General features: G+C 39.0%; 1 protein-coding gene across 2 annotated transcripts in view; it reads right to left on the bottom strand.

The window, feature by feature from the left end:
- The window catches only part of LOC126190848 (venom dipeptidyl peptidase 4-like), a 290,630-nt gene that overhangs the window by 81,536 nt on the left and 182,818 nt on the right, over positions 1-26,276 (bottom strand). For both annotated transcript variants that reach the window (XM_049931436.1, XM_049931435.1), the window contains exons 3-5: positions 18,084-18,178; positions 13,395-13,472; positions 1,215-1,264 (exon numbers count right to left, since the gene is read on the bottom strand). In XM_049931436.1, coding sequence (XP_049787393.1) covers positions 1,215-1,264; positions 13,395-13,472; positions 18,084-18,178 — 223 coding nt within the window. The remainder of the gene's footprint in view (positions 1-1,214; positions 1,265-13,394; positions 13,473-18,083; positions 18,179-26,276) is intronic.

Below are 26,276 nucleotides of genomic sequence, written 5' to 3'. Positions count from 1 at the left end.
TCTACAGTTCATAACCACTAGATTGCAGTCAGAGTCCACATCTGCCCCTGGAAATGTCTTACAATTTAAAAGCTGGTTCCTAAATCTCTGTCTTACCATTGTATAATATATCTGGAACCTTCCAGTGTCTCCACACCTCTGCCAGGTGTACAATCACCTTTCATGATTTTTAAACCAAGTGTTAGCTATGATTAAGTTATGCTCTGTGCAAAATTCTACCAGGCATTCCTTTCCCCCATTCCATATTCAGCTACAGCTTTTCCTTCTCTTCCTTTTCCTACTTCCAGTCCCCCTTGACTAATAAATTTTTATCTCGCTTCACTATCTGAATAATTTAATTAATAAATTAATTTTTATTCATTACTAAACCTACTCTTGCATTACCCCTATTTGATTTTGTATTTATAACCCTGTATTCACCTGACCAGAAGTCTTGTTCCTCCTGCCACAGAACTTCACTAATTCCCACCCATATTCTGGTTCTTGAAACTTTGTGAGTAGATAGGAATAGCTGGTGCCTATGTTCTGGTGTTGAGCAGTCCAGGTTTCCAAGTATTTATAAGAAACACTCCCAGGGGCCAAACAAACTAGTCACCATTCATGCTGTCCTTTTTTGTATATGTAAATATAATGCATCTCTGTTTGGTTGTTTATGAGCAAGTGTCTACCAACACACATAAAACACAAAGCTTTTCATTTGAATGCCAGTACACCACACAGTTTTACTTGTTCAAGAAGTTTAGCTATAGATTACACTTGGGTGCCAACCAAGATTTTCAAAAGTATTTTTGTTTATGCTAGCACTAACACTCAGCTATACATTGCTCAAAGAGATGTTGAATTGTTGATTCACAAACTTTATCATACAGAAAGGAGGAAGAAGATTTTTGAATGGTAGATAAGATATACAGTAGGGTCATTTGTGTGGAAACATACCCAATATACTGAATTTAAAATAATAACTTTTAAAATAGAGGAAATTATTTACTGCACTTGATCCTTTAAAATAACTATTGTTTGAAGTGTTCCACAAATTCAAAGCAAGTGCTGACATTACTAAAATGTGTTGTGCTGCTGTAGGTCAAAATAAAAAAAAAAATTATATTGTTCAATGGTTTTAACAAACTACATATATCTATCAATGTCCACACTTCTAAGATTAATATCAATGTACGCAACTACTATGAGGAGAAAGATAGTTAAAATATACTTACTGGCGATCTATGTCAAAAATTTCATATTGTCCCACATATGATCTTGGAAGCTGTGGTGAAAAAGAGATCAATAAACAATTTAAATCAAACAATGTTCATAACAGCACAAAGCATAAACTGTGAATAAAAATAGCAATTCATTTCAATATAAAAGGATCTGTGGTCAGCCTTGAACCCTCAGCTAAGTTGTCTTTATGGGTAAGTGTTTCTTTTACTGGAAAGCCTTGCAAGGATCATTGTGAACCAGAAAATGTCAGTGAATGAAATGAAAAAGTGTAAGAGAGGTAAGGGTGCAAGATGACTACACTGAGGTGACCTACTGAAGGAAAACAAGATACATATGGAAAAAGAGAGGTGAATTCAATAGAAGACTATGGAAGCAAGGATGGAAGGAGTGAATAAAGCAGAGGAAACTGTGAATGGTCACACCAAAAGTTTTGAAGAAGTAATCCACATCCATCCTGGTGCATTTTATCCAGCCAGTGCTGGTATGTCTCCAATTACCCAGGGAATCAGCCACACTTCTGTACCTGTGAATAGGATATTATTACTAAGTAGCACCTCTCCCCCATCCCCTCCCCTTGCAAAGGAATTTTAAAGCTACTCTAATAAATTAAAACGTCATTTCTGAGTTGGCAGTTTTACTGGCATGAACAGTGAAAATGTAGTAAGTGATTTCTATTTTCATTATATAGTGTGGGTTGTCAGTGAGAAAAAGTTTCATAAAGGTTTGAAACTATGTGTAAAGTTTTTGCAATTCATTAAGTGCTCTCATTCTTAAATACTCAATGAGTAAAGTTTGGGAATTTGTGCACTGTGCGCTAGGCTTCTTTTTCATACCCACACCTACCCCTTTGGTAGGTAGGTGTTTTATACCTCCACAGAGATTCTTTCTTGGTAATAACTGATATGTGTACTATGTGTTGAAATTAGTCCAGTGGCTGAACAGGAGATGTGGCACATACCTACATACATACATATTTATAGCTAGCTGAGAAATATGGTATCGCCCGGGTATTTATTTATCGCCCTCTCTTTGTCCATCTCCTTCATCACTCAGTCTCTGCCAATCCTCTCCTGCCCCTCTTTCCATCCAAATCCATCCCTCCTGCTCCCTCTCTCTGTCAATCTGCTCCTCCCCCTCTGTCTACCTGCTGCTTCCCTATGTGTCCATCACCTCATCCCCCTCTTGTTCCACCTCCTCCTCCCCCCCCCCCCTCTTGTCAATCTCCGCCACTCCCTCTCTCTGTCCATCTCCTCCCCCTCTCTCTATCCGTATTCTCCTCCACACTCTCCCTCTTCAACTCCTTCCCTTTTCTTTATTTGTCCATCTCTTACTCTCCCCTCTCTCTGTGTTTCTTCTACTCATCCCTTTCTCTGTCATTTTCCTCCTCCACCTCTGTCTGGTCATCTCATCTTCCCCCATCCCTCTGCCTGTCTCTTCATCCCCCTGTCTCTGTCCATATCCTCCTTCTTCTATTTGTGCCTATCTCCTCCTTCCCCTCTGTTTCTCTATCTCCTCATACTCCCTTCTCTTGTCATCACACTCATGCCTGGTTGTTCTTACCCGTACAGTATTTCTTTCCAGATTGTAACTACTATGGGTACCAATAAATTGGATTGAAATCATTTCAGCGGTACAGGATGAGCTTTCTACCCACAGCTTTGCTCACACATACAAATATCAAATATGTTTCACACATATTTGACATATTTCATGTTATTTGTACACATATTTCACCTGTATGTCTAATGACTGCAGTTTCATTTTCATGGAGCTTAATGCTCATGACACTGTGTCTCTGGAGCTATGCACTGTACTCTGATATACTTTTGCAGGTACATTCAGTGGTATATTTGCCTACTGTTCTGTGAAATGTATCATGAAAGGAGTTAGTAGTAAAGAAGTAATAAATTAGAATGTCATGCATGATGCCAGTTTCTCAGGCATCTCAGTGTTTATAACTTCATATCTCCTGAACTATGTGCCATAGAATGATACACTTTTCTAAGTACACTCAGTGTGTGATGAAGTAAGCTGGGATCTTTTTACTTCCTCTCTTGTTTCACTGTCTGCCTCCTTAAATTCATTTTATTTTCATTTTTGCCTATTTACCATTAACATACATGAGTATAATCTGCATTTCCATAATAGAGAAAGGCTGGTCCTCAATCTTAAGGAATACACCACCAGATCTAATTTTGTGCTTAGTTTTGCGTTTATTATTAATTTCCTAATTTATTTTGACCATTCTCAGTTAATATCTTTTGTTACAGGATGAAATCAGCAATTGTTTCATGACTTAGATTCTATTGTTGACTTATAAACAAACAAATATAAATTGTGTACTAATTATAAACATTTGGAAGAACTACTAGGATTCTTTAAGTATTTATTTGGCTCTACCCAAAAATATGTTAGCAAAGCCAGCCCTTATTTAATTCCAAAATAATTACCAGATTTGTCAAAAGCATTGTTCATGTAACTATATCTGTTAATTTCATTATTTAAACAAATAATTCAGCCTCAACTTTGTGGTATAAGAAATTGTTAGAAAGAATGCATTTTTCGCTGTATTCAGTTAATTGAATAAGTTATGTTTTAATTGTAATTTCTGTTAACTTAAACACCAAACGATGCCTAGTTTCAGTGCCTGTTATTGTGAGGATATATAAAGGCTCAATTTCTGATCCCGAGATAGTCAGTTCATGGCCAATTTTCAGACAGGAAGTCTGTATCAGTTAGAGTAATGCATCAACTGAAAGTGGAATTAGTGTAACATAAATAGGCCATGTGTTAAAACAATGGCAGTGTCTGTTCAATTTATTTGAGAAATAGTGAGCTGTGTGGTAAGGTATTTACTGCTCATAGATGTTCAACAGTAAACTATTGTAGCAGTATGCTGATGTTTGCCTGCAAACTGTTAATGAAGCTTATCAAAAGTTACCCAATAGTGAACTGGCCATATAGCTGTAATATCGTGGGGTTGTGAACAGTGAAAGTAAAGAACTGTGAAAAGCAACTGTGCAACTGTCAGCTACATCATTTACAGTAGTCAGTGATGAATTTCTGCCCCCCATTTTTCAGCCAGTTTAGCAGTGCAGTATGCCAACACCGAAGACTATCAATGAAGAAATAAAGCAGGCAAATGTCACAAGTGGCAAATGTGGATACTACCTGTGAAACATGTTGCAAATAGAGCTAGTAGTAAAGAATTAACACATTATAACATCATGCATAATCCAGCAGTTTCTCACACATCTCAGTCTTTATGGCATCATATCTCTTGAAGTGTGTGCCATAAAATGATGTATTTTGATAGGTACTGATACAGTAATAAATTTAAATGTCTTGCCTGATTCTGTAGCTTTTATGCATTCAGTGTTCATGACATCATAGCTCCTGAACTAAGTGTTGCACTATGATGTAATTTTTCTGGTACATTCAATGATACATGTGAATACTGTTTGCAAAATGTGTCATAAAAACAGTTAGTAGTAAGGAAGTATCAAATTAAAATTTCATGCTTCATGTGGCAGTTTTACTGCATGAATAGTGAAATATAGCAAGGGACAAACTTTTTTCCCTTCATCATTTTGTGGGGGTTGTCAGTGAGAAAAAGTTTCATAAGGGTTTGAATTTAGTGTAATGTTTGTTGCAAATCTCTAAGTCCTCTTATTCTCAAATACTGGATAACTAAAGTGTGGATATTCTTGTGTCATGGTCTACACCATCATTCCTTCCTGACAGTACATGCTATGTGTACCAAATTTGGTTAAAATCAGTCCTGTAGTTTAGGAGATGTGGAACATACATACATATGTACATCCATTTTTGCAATTTTTATGAATATGTATGGATATGTTTCCTCTGAAATGCTTAGGCTAGGTCCTTGAATAACTGTGAAGGATTTTCAGATGTCTTACTAGCCACTTTATCAACCTCTGCCTTATGGCGTCATGCAGGTGTGGGATGGAGGGGCATGTTATCAGCACACTGCTCTCCCAGTCATTTAGCAGACTTCCCAGGCTGTGGAGTTGCTATGAACAGCTGAATAGTTCCTCAATTAGCATCACATGACTGACTGCACTCCCTATCAGTCCTCTTATCAAGGAAAAATCCATGATGATAGTGGGAATCAAATCTGGGTCCTCCACACGGCAGCTATGGAGGCGAACCCTGAAATGATTAGGAGCTAGGCAAAGCTATTTGTGGTGATCCAAAATGTTTCTTTCATTTTTAAAAAGGAAAAGACACCAAATGGAACCGGATCTGGGCTCTATGCTGTATGAGAAAGTGCTCAATTCAGGACTCCCAAAGAGGTGCTTGTGTTTTGGTGACAAAATGAACATGTTTATTACTATTATGGAACAAGATTTCACAGAGGAGAATATATGGCTGGCTGATTGTCTTGGTTTCTTTTAAAGAGCATCCTCTCCATACCAGTATCAGAGTTACCCTACCTTCTTCTCGTGGTAATAAATGCACTTAGAATGAAGCAAAGGCACATTTTCCTTTTTCTAAAATTTCTTGCTCTATCACCTTATTGCACATGAAAGTCATTTAAGAAAAGACAAATGGATAGCTTCCAGTTTTGCCTCTGAGTCAAACTGATACAGTCACATATTGTAAGCAGCTATAATGTCATTATCCATGACCTGATGGAATTAAACATCCAAGCTCCTGTTTACAGGATTATAACATTAAGCACATTTTTATTTTGTTTAATAATGTAGTATCCATCTACCTAACATTAGAACATTCACATTCACTTCTTCACTTTAGTCACAATTGTGCAAAGTCAAAAATCTTTAAAAAGAATGTAGTCATAAGCCATAAAAAGGAACAGCATTATAATACCCTTGTCACTTTCATCACAAATATGCTACAGTGTCCTTCCTTCTCATAGCTTGCAAGTATATTCTTTTTAAAGAAGTTTGACTTTTTACAGTTAATGACTAATCAGATCAGAAGATGATGATTAAATGTGATTTACACTAGTGATCAAGTGTTACTAATTGCAACTGAGAATGTTACACTTAACATTTTTAAAAAAATGTACAGTTGTGGCATTTCTCGTGACAATGTGTCACCCATTATTAAAATGTAATGTTAGTTAAAATATATTTGTTCCTTTTAATAATTTTGTATACCTTTTTATATATGATTTAGGCAGGTTATACATTTCTGTAGTATAATTTAAGTTTTATTCTACATTAAAGTTTATTATAAACAATGATCTCTTTAAATTAAAATAACTTTCAAATTATTGTACAATAAGTTGCTCTTAACCAGGTCCAGTCAGCCACACAACACTGATTGACTGCTATATCAGCAGTACAATGAGAAGATAGATTGCTACTACCATAAAGATGACTCATTTAGTTGCAGATACACACAACGAAAAGACAGTTACACATTAGCTTTCGGCAGTCAGACTGCCGGAGATGGTGATCATATGTGCATGATGTGTGCTTGCTTGTGTGAATGAATGAGTGTGTGTTTCCTTTTCTGAAGGAGGCTTTGGCTCAAAACTAATATGTAACTGTCCTTTTGTTGTGCCTGTCTGCAACTCATTGTGTCATCTTTACAGTGAGTAGCAATCTATCTTTTCCTTACGTTGTTGATATTCTAAAGTGGAGTTTCCAGTGTTTCATTTTGACTGCCTGATATGTAATTCTCCAGCCCCAGTCATTTTCCTATTTTCATTTCCAGACAATGAAGCCACTATTTATCACTTAGGTGTCTCATCAATTGGTCACATGAGGCTGAGTGCACCTTGTTTCAGCCTTCACACCAAGATAAATCTATGGTATTACCAAGAACTGAAAACACATCCTTCACTTGACGGTGTGGCATCCAGACAGGTCAGCTATGGAGGTGGACTCTACTGTGTATTAAGTAAGACCAATAACCCCACCCCCTCGATTATGAAAGATCAAACCCCTACACATAAAATAGCGCCAAAAATCTTATTACAAATGAGTTAATCATTATGAAATCTTGTTTCGTAAACTGTGTGTCACACAATGATATAATTATGTAGGTGCATTCAATGATATCTACCTCTGCACCTACTTTGTAAGTAGTTTTCACAGGATGATTTGCATCTATACTCTGCAAAACACTGTAAAGTGCACGGCAGAGTGTACATCCCAATCTACCTGTAATCAGGGCTTTTTCCCATTCCATTCAGGTACAGAGCACAGGAAAAATGATTGCTTAAATGGCTCTGTGCTTGCTGTAATTAGTTTAATCTTGTCTTTGCAACCGCTAAGGAAACATCGCATAGTGGGTTAAAATATATTCCCAGATTCACCATGTAAAGTTGGTTCTAGAAACTTTGTAAGTAGGTTTTCACAGGATGGCTTGAATCTATCTTCAAGTGAATGGCAATTCAGTTCCTTCAGCATCCTCATTACGTTCTACCATGGGTAGAATGAGCCTATGACCATTCACACTGCCCTTCACATCTATTCAGTATTCACTGGCAATCCTATTTAGTACAGGTCCCATACACATCAACAATCTTTTAGGATGGGTCACACAGTTTTCCTTTGTAGACTTCCACTTCCACAGTAACCTGCCAATGAACCACCACATGTCATCTGCTTTGCAGCATGCCTGATGCTGAAGTTTTACTGCATGAACTGAGAAAATATAGTAGGTGACAAACTTTTTTTGTTTAATTATTTTATGAGGAGTGTTAGCAAGAAGTAGTTTTGGAAAGGTTTGAAATTATGTGTAAAATTTGTTAGAAGTTGCTGAGCACTCTTATTCTCATATACTGGATGAATATAATGGGTAATTTGCATTAGCCATGAGTTATGGTGCCACAAGATATGTACACAATTCCTAACTTATTTTGTTAAACCTTTAATGTAAGATCATACCTCTGAATTTGTACATTACAGCAGCACTTTAAAATTTTAAATTCAGTCAACAATTATATGAAATAATAGAAAAACAAATTTTTGTTGCCCCTGGAAGTCTTAGTCACTTAGTAATATAGATAAAACACATTTCTATAATCAGGCAACTTTCTACTTCAAATTACTGCCAGACATAAAGAGCATTGAGAAATGGGTAAATGAAAAATGAAGGAGGAATCAACATTAGCAGACAAGTACCAAATGGTAATTCTGGACAGATTGAGCAAACTGCTGTTGAAAAAGTTCAAGTAAATGACAAATCACATCCAGGGGACAACTATCAAATAGAAACGTGATACGGAAAACAGAGCAAGCATACAAATAAGGAATAGTTTTTAATTTACAAAATAAATAGAGAAATCTCACTGAAATAATGTTAAACAATATGAAATACGGTATACAGCTGTGACTCTGTAGGCTTTCCCTATGTAATAATTGATAATTTTCTTCTCAGGTCTGCAGCCAAATCATGAAGTTATCTTAACAAAATATTTTTGCTGTCCACCTGGCACCATCCTCAAGTGGTATGCTGTTGTATGAACTCACTGGAACTGAATTCAGACTGTGAGTGGCAGCCCCTTTATATGCCACAGAGGGCCAACAGCACATGTGCAAGAAATCTATCTTCATAGCTGCCCTCTAGTACAAGTGAAGGTATAGCACCCCAGTGATGAAAGCCAGCAAAATCAATAAATCGCTATCAAAACTATTCTGATGGCTGAATCAAAGACGGTTGTTTCTTAATGTCTGATAAAACCAGGTTCCAAATTTTACTCACCTTGCCTCTATTTATAAGATCATTAGATAGTCAAATTTAAATGCATTCTTTTAAAACACAGTCCCAATAGTGAGCCACATGGGCAATCACTTTTGCCTATTCATACATTTTACGGCCCACAGTAAGACAGTGCACTGTCATTGCAGATTTCTCAGGCTGAAACAAATGTGTTTGGCACAGGTGCTCAACACATAGATCTTGAATGTTACAAACTGTTGGAACAATACAACCTGTCCCACAATGGCAGCGGATTTTGTACACAATGGGCTCCCTCAATACCCAGTCATCCTTTACTGAGCTAAGGAGTTCTCTAATCTTGGCGGGCATACGAAAACCACTTATGATATCATATGTTTTTAAAATTCTTCCTATTTTTGAAGATATGCTCCTAGATAAAGGCAGAAAAGCCATCAATTTACATGTAGCTTCTAATGGTTCCTGTGAATGTCCAAACTGGAAAGCATGATGGATCTGTTTGTATAGCTGTGCTGCTTGAACACAACTTTAAGATGCTCTAGCTCTTGTGTCAAGCATTCTGCATTGAAATGGCATAAGCTCATCTTGCCAAAGTCCACAGCACCACCGTGCATTGGAATGATGTGTGACAGCTCAATGCATGCAAGTAATAGTCAGTGTGCATGGGCTTTCGACAAATACTGTGTCCCAGTGTACCGCCATTCTTTCTGTAAACCAAGACATCTAGAAACAGAAGCTTGCCATCCCTTTCAACCTCCAGAATGAACTTAATGCTGGGATGAAGGTAATTAAAATGATCTAGGCAATCAGAGAAGAATATTATCAGGATATACAGCTACTCATCACATGGAGGAGACATTGAGTGGCAGACAGGCAGATGGAAAGTCAAATGCTAGATATTATAAGCTATTAGACAGAGTCCTTCTTCAGAGGTAGAAAAATACACACACATTCATATATGCACAGTTCATACACAAACACGGTCACTGTCATCTCTGGGCAGCAAAGTTTGACTGCCCCACATTGAAATTAAGTAAAATCACGCTTGCCTCAGTGTGTACATGGCAGTAGCTAAAAGGAAGAAGTGTGTTGTGTGTATTTATTCTTTGAATTGACCTGCACAAGAGTTTTCGAAACAGATGAAATGGTAGCTAATTGAAAATTTCTTGTTTTAAGTTAATCCTGCTTGAATCATCTTTCTAAAGTGTATATTAAAATACAGGTCATTAGAAAGGAAGCAACAGCTTATACAGTAAGTGGCAGAGGCAGGTATTGTCCATGGCCCTTCTAAGATATCATTGTGGAATTTGTGTGAAGCTTGTTAAAGGAAACCATGAACCTGAATTCAAATACAAGTTCAGCATCTTAACAATGCACTTCCTTACTATGACCTGACTCATATTCAAACTTTTCAGAGTGATCATTCAATAAGAGGATTAAACAAAAATAAAGTGGGACACAAAAAATCAATATAAACTTGATGGAGTGTAAAGACTAAAATTTTTGACAAAGCCAGGTGTTAATGATTGATGACAGAGATAAAATTCACAGTAGTATTGAAGAGTTAAAGCTACACATATTGTTAAATAACTTACACTACAACTGGCTTACACTACAAGTATTATAATCATATATATTATGTGCCATTTCTCAGACAAGGTCAACAGTGACTCATACACATTTCTCAGACAGCAACACCATGAAGGAAACATAATACAGCCAAATAAGACCCCTCTCATTATAAAATTTGTTCCTTGAAATGTGACTTTCATGTTCCTTCATTTCTTGGTTTTCTCTTTATTGTCACCAGACTTTCATGCTACTACCAACTGTTTGCTTTCATTAGATACTGACATTTACTTCTTCTTTTGCTATTTCATTATTATTAGATACTATCTATTCTTCATATTTCATTGCTCTTAAGCTACTCTTTATTTCTCTAGATATAAAAATTCTACCTTGCCTGCCAAAAAAAAGTGAAGCACTCACAACAGGTGGAGGAAATGAAATGAAACTTCTCAGTTGGAGAGTATGTGTGATATTATTAGAGTGATTACAAAATCAAATCAATTTATACAGTTCTAGGCAGAATGAGACCTCTTATCAGTATGATGTTGCACCTACTCTGGTGTGGATGCAGCACTGTTCCATCTGGGAAAGGTGTCATAATGACGTTGTATCCTTTCCTAAGGCAAGCTGACAGTAACTGTTTTAACTGGTCCTTGATATCCCGGATACTGGCACTGGGACAGAATGCACATCTGATCTGTCCCACTCATGTTCTATCAGGGACAAATGAGGGGATCTTGCTGGCCACAGAAGTATCTCAACATCATTCAGACAGTCTTTTGAGAGCTGTATGGATGAGGATTGCTCTTTTGAAAAACAGTATCATGATACTGTTGCATAAGACATGAGGACACAGGATGTCTGTGATGTACCACTGTGCCATCAGAGTTCATTCAATGTCTACCAGCTGTGACCTTAAGTCATACCCAATGACTCCCACACAGTGTCACCAGAAGTAACACTACTGTGCTTCTCAAAAATAATGGAAGAATGAGCCCTGTCCCCAGGTCACCACCATACTCACCAATGAGGGTCATTCATGATAGTGGAGAATTATGATTCATCAGTGAACAGAATGCAACATTATTCATCAGCAGTCCATGCTTTCAAGTCATGGAACCACTCCAACAAGTCTGTTCATATTGGGATGACACAGAATGTTTTAGGGAGCCCATTACTTGTTCTCGGATGGTAGATGCAGATGTGAAGGGGCTGCAATGTGATTGGTGGTCCATATTGCGATTCTGCCTTGTGCAGGTGAGATGTGATCAACAGGAATCCTGATGAGGAGTAGCCCTGTCCTCACATTCCGTGCACTCCAAAACTGGGCCACTGTCACATCCAAAAATGCTCCAAAAATCTCGATATTGTACGATTCAACCACCTGGAAAATGGAGACCCACAATGAAGCTGCTAATACTGTCTCCCATGAGTATGCAGCATCTTTGCATCCTTCACTGCGATTATTGACCACGTGACAGTTCACACCTCTGGTATTTCCCACCAGACCCTGTAAGAACACTAAACAGAAAGAACACTAATGCACTCTGTTGGCTGCTCTACCTGTCACAGAGAATTATTACTCTTAACAATGGAAAATCCATGACGGGATGTAACAATACGAGAGTAGGAAAGTTGCTACTCACCATATAGCGAAGATGCTGAGTCGCAATGGGCACAATAAAAAGATTCACACAATCATCAATGAATCTTTTTATTGTGCCTATCACGATTCATCATCTCCACTATGTGGTGAGTAGCAACTTTGCTTCTCTCGTATTTTAGAATTATTACTCTAACCATTTACATAACTGCAAATGGTATATATATATATATATATATATATATATATATATATATATATATATATATATATATATATACACAAAGTTACACTGACATCAAACCATTTCTTCTGAGTGCTTCACTCTTTTTGTCAGACAACATATGTAGCATATCTGTTCCTCTGCTATTTGTTTTTACCCTCCTTTCATTGTTTCACTGAGGCAGAAAAGCACTATCTCAATTTTAAGTTTCACATTTAATGTTTCTATTTGCAACTTATATTAAATACTTCTAACATACCAAAGTTATAATTCACCATATATCATATATATTCATCTTCCATAAATAATTCCATAATGTTCAAATGAATGTGTGTACAGAATGGATTTTCACTTGGCGCAGGATTGTATACTGAACAGAAACTTCCTGGCAGATTAAAACTATGTGGCAGACTGGATCTCAAACCTGGAATCTTTGCCATTTGTGGGTAAGTGCCATAACACACTGAGGTATTCAAGCATAACTTCGGGGCTGCCACCACAGCTTGACTTCCACTAGTAACAGTCTCCTACCTTCTAAACATAACAAATTTCTCCTGTATACACTGTTGGACTACAACTCCTAGAAGAAAGGATATTGTGGAAGAATGGCTAACCACAGTATAAGGAATTGCTTACAGAATGAATTTTCAATCTTCAGTGATGTCTGCACTGAACTGGAACTTCTTAAAACTATGCACCAGAATTGGACTCCAACCTAGGATCATTGCCTTCAAAGGCAAATGCTCTACCAGCCAATCTATCCAAGCACTTTCTTGTCATTTCTCCACAACATCCATTTTTCAGGAGTGCTAGACCTGTAAGTTATGCAAGGGAACTTCTGTGAAGTTTGGTAGGTAAGAGGAGAGATGGTGGCAGGAGTAGAGCATTGAAGGCAGGTCATGAGTTGTGCTTGGATAGCTCAGTCATTAGAGCGCTTTACTGCTAAAGGTAGAGGTCCCAGGTTTGAGTACTGGTCCAGTGCAGAGTTTTAATCTGCAAGTAAGTTTCAAATGTGTTTAATCAACTGATCAATGAAAAAAAGGTAGAAACAATTCTGATATACCAAAACTTAACTTGATCAGGTAATCAGGTACTTACACGTGACACATTGTACATTATGAGAATGTATTTCAGATCAGGTGAAAGTCTGTACTCAGGGTCTGTCAGTGTTGAAATCTAGAAGCAAAATACAAAACAGTAGTGGTAGATGATAATGGAAATGAGAAGTTATTACTTATAACATTAGAATACAGATTGTGATTAACCTAATGCAACAGTATTCAGATAAAGTGATTTCTTCTCCAAATTAAGGCTGATGTTTGATACTAGCAGACTTATTTTGAACAGAAATTCCCAGTTTACCTGTGCTAGTCTCCTTTTCTGTCCTTTCTTTGTCAGTCATGCATTATTTTACTCCCTAGGGGTAGCCAAGTTCCTTCACTTCATCAACTTCATAGTCCCAAATTTTGATGTTTAGCTTACCACCAATCTGATTTCTGCTACTCCTCATTACTTTCATCTTTCTATGATATATTCTCTAACCATAGTCTGTGCTCATCATTAAACATGTCTTGCATTTCTTCCTTTCATTGACGACCACAGTGTCTTTAGTGGATCTTATCATTGATATCCTTTCACCCTGGATTTTAATTCCACTCCTGATCCTACCTTTTAATTCTTTCAGTACTTCTGCGAGGTATAGACTGAACCATACATACTAGTATTATATCATTTGTGATGTAAAGTTTCATTCTTAACCTTCAATTCTCATTCTTCGCTCTTGGTTCTTGTACACATAGTATATTATCCATTTCTCCCTGTAGCTTACACTTATTTTCCTGAGAATTTGGATATCTTGCACCATTTTACATTGTCAAACACTTTCTCTAGGTCAATTAATCTTATGGGAGCATCTTGATCTTCTTAAGTCATGGTTCCATTATCAGCTGGAATTGTCTCTCTGGTGCCTGGCTTCTTCCTAAAGAGAAAATGGTTGTCCTCTAGAAGATCCTCAGTTTTATTTCACATTCCTTGTATATTACAAGTTGTTAAGAGTATCATTCAATAGTTCACACACTTAAACGCCCTTCCTATATTTGGGATTGTATGAAAGTATTTTTCTGGAAGACTGGTGATATGTTTCTGATCTGATAGGTTCTGAAAACCAGCTTGGATAGTTGTTTAGTTGACACTTGCCTAATGATTTAATAATTCAAAAGGAATGTTAGTCATACATGCCACCTTATTTAATTGCACATTTTCCAAAGTGCTGACTAACTGTGACTCTAATAACACTGTATCCCCTATTTTTTCCATACTGAGCCCCATTACTTGTTATATCAGATCATCAGTTCCTTCTTCTCATAGAGGCCTCCAATGTACTATTTTCATCTATATTCTTTCTCCTCTGTGTTTAGCAGCAGAGTTCTTCTTGCCCTCTTAATATTGACACCTTTGCTTTTAACTTCACTAAAGGCTGTTTTGAATTTTATATATGCTGGATCAGTTCTTCTGGTGACCATTCCTCTTACAATTTCTTCCCATTTCTCATGCAGCCATTTCTTTTTGGATTCCCTGCACCTCCTATTTATTTCATTCCTACATGACTTATATTGTTAGAGTCCTGTCTTTCCCTGAAGGTTTTTGCACTTCCTTCTTTCATCAATAAATTAAAGTATTTCCACTGTTACACAAGGATTCTTTGTGGTTACCTTCTTTGTATCTATATTTGTCTTTTCAGCCTCTGTGATTTTCAGAGATGTTCATGCCTCCTTACCTGAAATGCCTACTGTGCTATTCATTACAGCATTAGAGAAATTCAAATGCATCTCATTATTCGTCAGTACTTCAGTATCCCATTTCTTTCTGCAATGATTCTAGACAATTCTTTTAAACTTCAGTCTACTCTTCATCATCACTAAATTGTGGTCTGAGTCTATATTTGTTCCTGTGTACCCCTTACAATCAAATTTTTTATCTGGGCGTATCTGTCTGATGTAGATGTAATCAGGCTGGGATCTTGCTATTCCTACAAGCTATTCCCAAATATTCTTCCTCTTCTTTGAACAGTGTATTCGCTATTACTAACTTTAGCAGTAAATGTAAGAATCCCAAGATAGCTGAACAGGCTTTTGCAAAATGTCTCATGCTCATCTTCACCTTACATTCTTATTTTATTTATTCTTTATTCTTTTCCATATAATAAATAATTTTCAGCTAGCAGTACTTTAGAAAATCAAGATACAGGGCAATAATGTTTGAAAGCACAAAAAGTCTGCTTGTAAATCAGCACAGTGAAAGCTTAGTGTAATGTAGCCAGAATAGAGCTTTTTGGTTGATTCATGCATTTGATGTTACCATATCAGTTTTTCATTCATCTCAACTGTCTAGGAATAATTCCAAAAAAATCCTGATTATCTATACTCAATGACTGAAAACTCCTGTTATCTACAAGCCAAGCATCAGTCTTCATTATTAAGCTGCATTACAAGTAGTAAAATAATGTGTTTTTAACATTGTTACAGAGGTGCTGTGCAAATAGTTAAAATAGCTACACTGAAATACCGTGAGTGACTGCCAACACACATGCAAATAACTTGTCAGTCACCTCCTCAATTCCAAGCAGCAGCCACCAGGTGTCTTTCACCAACCAGGGCTATCTTTGGCTTCCACAGCACATCCATTAGTGCATAACATCCATCTGCTAATGGTGTCACCAGCTACCACAGACAGTGCTGTCAACCATGGACTACTTTGCTTCCCAGAAATACAACTGCAGACAAAGATCCTTCCACCAAAAGGAATAAAAGTCAATGCAGTGCTGACACTCACCACAGTTCTTTCACAGCTTTGCCACACTTCCTACAATCACACCATAGAGCACAGTTCAAACAGCTCCATTCTGAGGTTATTACCTTTTGTCTCTTCTACAGTGAGTTACAAAGTTCTACAGAGCAATAGCAGAGCATAGCTACTACATCACAGACTGCCAAGAGACAGCAGAGTTATTTAAATTAAATAATTGTGTTAGGTATAGAACTCTAATGCCACACATCTAACTATTAAGAAAGTAAAATATGTTTGTAGTAAATATTCATTGTTAATAAGTGATATTTATGCTTTTAAACTATGTTGTTACATTTATGTTCTAGTTTGCCTGTCATGGCGTTTAAGTTTAGTATTTGTTAGCATGCATATAATGCCACCTTACAGAAAACAATAGTAGGAATTTTGTTTTCTGTTACTGTGGATGTATAGGCTGCAATGATAGTAACATTCGGTTACCACAACCCAACAAGATGTATGAAGTGTGTTCAAAAAGTTCCGGAACATTCGCAATTTTCTGCCAATGGTGTGTTGGTGTGAAATGCAGTTGGCATCCCTGCATACACCTGTGTTTAATCTGTTTTAACAACCAGAAGTTTCATTGTTGAATATTTGTTAGTTATTGTTCAGTGTTGTATTGAGTAGAACATCGTGTCACACAGTTCGCAAATTTCGAGATGGCAGAGTTAGAGAAGTAACACGTTTGCATTAAATTTTGCAGGAAACTCTAGAAAACCTACACAGAGACACACCAAATGATTCAGGAAGGCTACAGTGATGAGTGCTTAAGCTGTACTCAGTATTATGGATTGTTCACATGGTTTAAAAATGGCCAGGCAGAACTCAACAATGAGCCTGGTTCAGGATGCCCTTTGATGTCTACCGATGATACTCATGTCAGGAACATCAACAAAATTATGCATGCCAGTCAAAGGCAGGCTGTCTGAGAGATTGCCAAAGAATGTAACATTTCATTTGGATCATGTCATGAAATCCTGACACAGAGTCATGGAATGCATCGTGTTGCCGCAAAATTCATCCCATGGTTCATGAGTCAAGACTAGAAGACCAGAAAGACCTCCACCTCACAATCTTAGAAAAGCTTTTGGATCACGCAAATGAGAACAAGATGTTCCTTAAGAGAATCATTTCCAAAGTTGAAAACCCCATTGAAAGGGTTGGGAGCGGCGTATCAATTGTGGAGGAGCGTGTTTCAAAGAAGACCATGCACAATAAGTAAAAGAGAAGCATAGAAAAAATTTGTGGACAAAGTTCAGGAATTTTTTGAACAGTCCTTGTACGTAACTTTTTTATTTAAGAATACTAACAAAGTAAATATTAAGGTTGGCCTACCAATAGAACATAAACAGCAACTATTTAATATAACTGAGAAATCAACAGCTTTCTTCTTCATGTAGTATCCTTCCTCCTAATTTACTAGCTAATTGTAGCTGGCATAAGCAGAAATAATGTTGCAGGAGTACAGTGACAGTCAGTTAGAAACAGAGTATGCAGATTAATTTCCTATGAGTTGCTTGTCGTTTGTATACCTTGACTCATTTCACATCCCTGAGAATTCTCCTTTTTGACTGGATCTACAAAAGATGATGAATGAATGAATGAATGAATGAATGAATGACTGTATAACTACACAAGCTGAAGCCAGAATAATTAGTAACTGAATCTACAATCAAATATAGAAGTAGTTCTAGTTACTAAATAGCAGAATAAAGGTTCCTTCAACCACCAAAATTCAAGTCAAGATATTGTGAACAATATAGTGGATGCCTCACTGTCTAGGAAACATGTCAGTAAAAAAATTAGCTCAAGCAAGAAAACCAGTGTGTTTAATGTTGACTTTTAAATAAATGGATACATGGATGTAAATTCTCAAATATGCTATTCACAGTTACAGAAGCAAATATCACAGAGACATTAAGCAGCAGAAATTTCACATCTTACCAAGGATCTGTTTGCTGTCATTATTTGATGTCTTCTACTGAGCAAATCAAACAGTACAGCATTGTTCCTCTTGTCACGATAGAAGAATTTGTCATCTGTAACAGAATTTTAATATGTTGAACTCTGATATTACAAAAAGAAGTGGTTTGTGGAAGATGGTGATAGGAGTGGAAGACGTTTGGAGGGGAAAAGAGTGATGAGGAAACAAAGGAAGATAAATGTGAAAAGAATGGTCTATTCTGCTTTTAATAGGATTGTAAATGCAAAGTCAAGAAACTTGATAAGTATGAGGTAGTTGCAAAAGAAATACTGGAACCAGACAGTTGATTACTAACATTATATTTATGGGTAAGAAATTAAATTTATCCAAAAAATGATTTATTAAATACATAAATTAATATTTTCTCTGTAAGATTGCATTCTCACCCATGTCTTCCAGGCTTTTCTCACTCATAATAACCATACTGATCACATGTAAATACACTTCTCCCTGGAAATATCCTACTGCCCCCCTTCTTTCTGACATTCCCCTCTTAACATCATTACGAGGGACGTTTGAAAAGTCTGTGCAAAGTCCAAGAGGTGGCACCACTGGTGTGTATTGAGGTCATGTTTTGTTAGTAGCATCTTTGGAAAGAACACACGCCAAGTTTCAGCCATATTGGCCTATTTCTTTGTGTTTGGCATTCGTGTGAATCAAGGAAGTCGAGTGACTGTCAAAAAATGGACGAAAAATAATTTCATGTGGTGAGTACACATTACTTTATGAAAGGAAAAACACCTCAGGAGACTAAAGATGAGCTTGATAAACATTACGGTGACTCTGCACCTTCAATTAGAACAGTTAGTAAGTGGTATCAAAATTTTTGGAGTGGCCAAATGGGCACAAGTGATGCTGAACGTTCTGTACGCCCTGTGGAGGTTACAACTCCAGAAATCATTGACAAAATCCATGGTATGGTGATGGATGACAGAAGAGTTAAGGTGTGTGAGATTGATAGTGCTGTGGGTAACTCGAATGAATGGGTACATAATATACATACACATTTGTATATGAGAAAGCTGTCCACAAGATGGCTTCCGTGATTGCTCACGCTTGATCAAAAACGGAATCGTGTGAAGTGTTGCAAGGACAGTTTGTAGTTGTTCAGGAAGAATCCGCAGGACTTTAAGCATTGTTTCGTCAATGCGGATGAAACATGGATACATTACGATACTCCTGAGACCAAACAACAATCTAAACAATGAGTTACCAAGGGAGAATCTGCACTAAAAAGGCGAAGGCCATTCCTTTGGCTGGAAAGGTTATGGTGAATGTCTTTTGGGATTTGCAAGGGATAATCCTCATCATCTATCTGGAAAACAGTAAAACTATTACAGGTGCGTATTATTCATCGTTATTGCACCGTTTGGAAATGGAGTTAAAAGAAAAACACCGAGGACTGGACCGCAAAAAAGTCCTTTTCCAACACGACAATGCACCAGCACACATCTTAGCAGTTTTGGTCGCAAAATTAATGGAAATAGGATTCCAACTCGTTTCACATCCCCCCTATTCTCCAGACTTGACTCCCTCGGACTACTATTTGTCCCCAAATTTGAAGAAACGGCTGGCATGACAAAGATTTTATTCAAACAAGGAGGTGAGTGCAGCAACTAATAGCAATTTTGCAGACTTAGACAATTCCTATTATTCAGAAGGAATCAACAAAGTAGAACAGCATTGGAGGAAGTGTATAAGTCTAAAAGGAGACTATGTTGAAAAATAAAAAAGATTTATCCCAAACATGTAAGTAGTTTTTATTTTTGCATAAACTTTTCAAATGCCCCTCATACATGCCTATTCTGTAAACCACTGCAAAGTGCATGCCTGAAGTATGTGCTTAAAAATAGCCTCATCCCTCTTTATTAATCCAGTAAAACCAAGGCACAGAAGGTTTCAGTGGAATATTCTGGTCAGGGTATGACTCACTTCAGTCCTCAAATAAATTTATCCCTCTGTGATATCATTCTCACAACAATCAGAGTAGCTTTTCTGCATGCTTGTAGCATTTGCAACATCCTTGTAAAGAGACTGGCATTTTCAGAACACTATCCCAACCACAAGGTTCCGTTCTCTATAAATATTTCCATAGTAAAACTTGTGTTGGAATATTGTTGCATATGCTACAGTTTGAATGTTGTATGAAGTATTGTAACATGTTGGTGAACATAGGCTATGTAATCTTCAGCACACAAATTCAGAGGAAGGGAGGTTTCTCAAAATACATTGTAAAAATTTCTGCAAACTTCTTGATAAGGTTAACAAGCGACTGTAGTCTCCTACACTACAAGTGTTAAACCAAGGAGCAAAAACTTTTCATATCCCTTCTGAAAAGTGCACAGATATTTTGTGGTCTGTCTGACCTAAGACTTAGTGTTATTCAATGAGTGTCAGTTGACCTGACAAACTGAAACAGTGCACGTCTGTTATTAGCAAGATTTTATTTCGTGAAGAACTCGCATCATTCATTTAGACTTTTGTGTGGGAAGTGCACTGGGTGATGCTCTAATACACTGGTTACTAATACACTTGCTTTATTAATAACTTGAGTACACTTGAAATTACATCCATACAACATGGAACTTGACAAATGGACTAACTGATATAGAGAGAGTACACTTCACCAAAGAACAAAAATATTATTATTGTCAAGGACTGTAGTCTATTACATATTTCTCATCTCTGATGGGTAAAGTTCCCACACAATCCACCCCCTTGTAGTGCAGGGCACTGGAGGAGGTGGTTTAAACATCTTCTCTTAGTTGACAATGAAGTCATTGATGTGAGGTGCTAGTCAACAAGTGCAGCTGTAACAGTACTGCAGAGTGGCATCTGATGCAGGAGGAGAAGGACCAGTGGGAGGCGTCAGTTGCAGTGACTCCGATAAGCATGGGGTATTCACCTGCAGCTGTGATTTGCAGAAAATTTTGCAGGGTGGGTGTCCTGAGCATCAGCAGTGTCATGTACAGCCCCAGCGTGCTTGAGTCTGTGAGCTGAAATTGTTGTGGGCTTGTTAAGGCGAAATATTTCTGAAGTATATCAAAGGTGTTGCATCCCCTCCACAGGATCTTGCGAGGGCCGGAGTATGGTATGGTGTAATGGCACAGCATGACAAATTGCAGTTTGCTACGGCCTTGTGTATGAAGATCTTGGGAGATCCTTGAGGCTCTGGCTGTGGCACACTAATGTACATGATGTGCTCTTTCACTTACCTGACGAGGTCTGTTAACTGGTCAGGGACCAAGAGCTGAGGGTTCAAGGAACTCAACTGGGAGGTTCAGTGGCTTGCTGTACAGATGCCTGCAGGTCTTCTTTAAAAGCCGAATGCACAATCAGTAGCAGCCAGGGCAGGGATTCTGTTCATTGACTGTGTGGCACTTGAGTGCTGCTTTTAAGGTGTGGGTGGTGCCACCACTCTACCAGTCTGTGGCTCTGCAGGGGGTATACGTTGGTGTGGTAATGTGTAACCCCACAAAGATTGTACAGCTCAGAGAACGAGGCCGACTCAAACTACTGGAGGCCTGAGTCTGTGGTAATGGTGGCTGGACATTTGATGAATGAGAACCATAGCTGCATGAAGGCCCTCACTGTGGTCTCTGCCATAACATCTGGTAGAGGTATTGCTTCGACCCATCACGTTACACGGTCAGTTGTGAAAAGTAGGTATCTGTTGTCACCGGACTCTAGCCAGGTGTGCTAATGTGTGGAACGGTGTGAGTGTGTTCCACTTGGTGAGGGTGTAGGTTTTAATAGCCTAGCGCTATTTTTCCTACATTAAGTGTGATCAGGTTATGGGTTATGCGTTTGACTTTCTAAGCTGTCCTGCACGGGGACAAGTGTTGTTATGGTTGCTGCATCGATCTTACCGGCGCAGCAGGATCACCGGACTCTGGGAGCAGGCCTACTAGAAATAGATGCACATACTGCAGTCTACCTGCGAGAATGTTGTACTGGATGAGTGTAGGGCTGTCATGGCGCCCCATTTTACAGTGCTAACATGCTTTACAAGCCAGTGTCCACTAGTCAGAGTTGCATTTCACACCTTCCCAAAGAAAATGATCAGTGACTAGTTTGATATAAGATCAAATTCCTGAGTGTGATAAGTAGTGGATATTGCCAATGATGTGTTTCTGCATTGGAAGTGGAAGTAACATGTGGATTCTACCGTGTGGCACATCACACATTTGTTTCTCAGAACCAGGAAGAGTGTGGCATCAAAGCTTCAGGCAGGTCGATTAGTTCTGCAGGAGCTCGCAGATTTGTGGATTCTTTTCCTTGTGCTGAGGTGAGGACTTCATAGATAATGTTTGTACATAGTGCATTGATGTATGACAGATAATCTGCCACTAAGTGTTGGACATCAGTGGTGAACTGACCGACATAGTCGAGTTGGTAGAAACACCTCAAAGGACAGTCTTTAGCCGGGTGACATATAGCTTCTGCGAGTGGTCAACAGTCAGTGTCAACTGTGAACGGCGTGCTGTCCACATCCACTCTGAAGTACTGCAATGCCTCATACACAGCTACGTGCTTGCAGCTGAATGCAGACCATTTGCATTGTGAATGAGTAAGCTTCTGTGAAAAGAACCACAACAGTTGCTGCTGTCCATTGACGAGTCGCTGGAAAACCACACCAATTGCCATGTCACTGGCATCATCTGTGATGGAAAAGAGGGCATTGGCGATGGGGTGAGCCAGGGTTATGGCATCCTGCAGGCAGAGTTTGATGTCAAATGTTTGTTGAGAGACTGTTTGCCATGTTTGCTTTTTCCCCCTGAGTGCATCTGTAAGCAGGACCTGTATCGCCACAGATTTTGCAAACTGTCTTCCATAGAAATGTACAGGGTGATTCAAAAAGAATACCACAACTTTAGGAATTTAAAACTCTGCAACGACAAAAGGCAGAGCTAAGCACTATCTGTCGGTGAATTAAGGGAGCTATAAAGTTTCATTTAATTGTACATTTGTTCGCTTGAGGCGCTGTTGACTAGGCGTCAGCGTCAGTTGATGCTAAGATGGCGACCGCTCAACAGAAAGCTTTTTGTGTTATTGAGTACAGCAGAAGTGAATCGACGACAGTTGTTCAGGGTGCATTTCGAACGAAGTATGGTGTTAAAGAATCGATTTCTGTGATTTTATCCTTGCTCAAATGGAAACAGATGAATCTTTCATTTCAAAGATTGTGTTTAGTGATGAAGCAACTTTCCACACTAACGGGAAAGTCAACCGTCACAATGTCTGTATAAGGGGCACTGAGAATACGCGGGAAACAACTCAGTATGAACGTAACTCGCCTAAGGTGAACGTTTTCTGTGCCATTTCAGCCAATAAAGTTTTTGGTCCCTTTTTCTTCGAAGGTGCTACTGTAACTGGACTACAGTATCTGGAGATGTTAGAGAATTGGCTGTTCCCTCAGCTCGAACAAGAAGCACAACAGTTCATATTTCAGCAGGATGGAGCGCCACCACATTGGCACTTATCTGTCCGTAACTACCTGAACGTCAACTACCCGAGGCGATGGATCAGCTGCCAGGCAGCCCGTGACAGAGCACTTCATCACTGGCCTGCAAGAAGCCCTGATCTTACCCCCTGCGATTTTTTCTTGTGGGAGTATGTTAAGGATATGGTGTTTCAGCCACCTCTCCCAGCCACCATTGATGATTTGAAATGAGAAATAACAGCAGCTATCCAAACTGTTACGCCTGATATGCTAAAGAGAGTGTGGAACGAGTTGGAGTATCGGGTTGATATTGCTTGAGTGTCTGGAGGGGGCCATATTGAACATCTCTGAACTTGTTTTTGAGTGAAAAAAAACCTTTTTAAATACTCTTTGTAATGATGTATAACAGAAGGTTATATTATGTTTCTTTCATTAAATACACATTTTTAAAGTTGTGGTATTCTTTTTGAATCACCCTGTATAACTTCAAGAAATCTTCATAATTACCAGAATCTGTTTTCTAGAGGAACTGATTATATTACTTCAGCCTGTTCTGTTGTAGGTTCAGGTATGGTGGTCACTGGGGAGCTGGTGTCCACAATAAATTGTCTGTTAGAGCCATAGTCCAGCACGTACAGCCTTGCATCCACTCCTGTAGCTGTGTCAAATTGTTTGGTTGTGTGTCCCAATCCTTAGGTGACTGCGCTGCTTGTTGTGTTCCAGAGTGTATCTTGTGACTCACTTATGGAGTTTGGATAGCTGCATGGTTGCGAGCAGTTTCGTGCTTTCTCGCCAAAGTGAGTATGGAACCAGCACATTTACAGTTATGCTCTCTTGCCGGTGTGTGCTGCTGCTGTTTACCACAGGCACGGTTATGGCAGCTGACGGTGGGTCAGGAACCCCAGTCAGGTGCCGTCAGTTGTGTTTGTGATCACTCGGGGTTTGGTGTTGCTGCATAATCAAAATGGACTGAAATAGAGATGGTAATCTGAGCAACTAGACGCACCAAGGTATGCCGTGTGGTGTAATAGTGGGTGAAACAGTGAAGGTGTACTGCTGCCAACCTGCTCTTCATAAATGACCTAACACAGCTGTTCAGGTGTCTTGCCAAGGCATTGTAATAGTGCTGTCTTTGCAGTACCAAATTTTTCTTTGGCAGGTGGTGCAAGGATGATGTCACTGATTACATGAGCATAGTTTGCAATGTTGTTCAGCAAAGCCACAGATTTAGGCATATCTTCCACAATGCTGTGGCTTTGTAAAATTAGCTCAGAAATTTGAAACCACATGGTCAAGTGTTCCAATTGAAATGCCAGTAATTAGACATGGAACCAGGTCATAATGGAACTCCACTGAAGTCTTATTTGTGCGATGTATTGGAATAGCACTTCAGAATCGAACAAAACAGGGGATCCTTCTTGAAACCAAGGCCTAGGTGCAGTTGGAGAGCGTCTACAATTCTGTTCAGGTTAAGGGGAATAAAAATTAATGGCTCTGAGCACTATGGGACTCAACTGCTGTGGTCATAAGTCCCCTAGAACTTAGAACTACTTAAACCTAACTAACCTAAGGACAGCACACAACACCCAGCCATCACGAGGCAGAGAAAATCCCTGACCCCGCCGGGAATCGAACCCGGGAACCCGGGCGTGGGAAGCGAGAACGCTACCGCACGACCACGAGATGCGGGCTAAGGGGAATACCAAGTGGTCTGAGCCATTACTGAGAATTTGGAATGAGGAGGAAGGCATGCGAGGGTAGCCCGTGCAGTTGTGAAAAGCCTTTGTGCCAGGTTGGTTTAGTGGTTGATGCATCTACCTAGTGAGCCTGAGACCCAGGTTCGAATCCTGGCTTTGGTACAATTTCCTTTTAGTCTGCATATACGTGTCACGGATTTTCGGGATTTGAAAAGGTCGCTGGAAACATATAGGCCTAGTTTCATTTGATCATTGCATAACGATAGACCTCTGGCTTTGAGCTCATATTCTACTTACACTATGTGATCAAAGGTGTCCGAACATCTGGCTGAAAATGACTTACAAGTTCGTAGAGCCCTCCATCGCTAATGCTGGAATTCAATATGGTGGTGGCCCACCCTTAGCCTCGATGACAGCTTCCACTCTCGCAGGCATACGTTCAATCATGTGCTGGAAGGTTTCTTGGGGAATGATAGCTCATTCTTCACGGAGTGCTGCACTGAGGAGAGGTATCGATGTCGGACAGTGGGGCCTGGCACGAAGTCGGCGTTCCAAAACATCCCAAAGTTGTTCTGTGGGATTCAGGTCAGAATTCTGTGCAGGCGAGTCCATTACAGGGATGTTATTGTCGTGTAACCACTCCACCACAGGTCGTGCATTATGAACAGGTGCTCGATCGTGTTGGAAGATGCATTCGCCATCCCCAACAGTGGGAAGAAAGAAGGTGCTTAAAACATCAATGTAGGCGTGTGCTGTGGTAGTGCCACGCAGAACAACAAGGGGTGCAGGCCCTTCTCCATGAAAATCACGACCACACCATAACACCACCGCCTCTGAATATTACTGCTGGCACTACAGATGCTGGCAGATGACGTTCACCAGGTATTCGCGATACCCACACCCTGCCATTGGATCGCCACATTGTGTACCGTGACGTATCACTCCACACAATGTTTTTCCACTGTTACAGTGTCCAAAGTTTATGCTCCTTACACCAAGCGAGGCGTCGTTTG

This window comes from Schistocerca cancellata, chromosome 6 (genome assembly GCF_023864275.1).
Source record: "Schistocerca cancellata isolate TAMUIC-IGC-003103 chromosome 6, iqSchCanc2.1, whole genome shotgun sequence".
In the NCBI taxonomy this organism is placed as follows: domain Eukaryota; kingdom Metazoa; phylum Arthropoda; class Insecta; order Orthoptera; family Acrididae; genus Schistocerca; species Schistocerca cancellata.
This window is presented reverse-complemented; position numbering and strand designations above follow the sequence as displayed.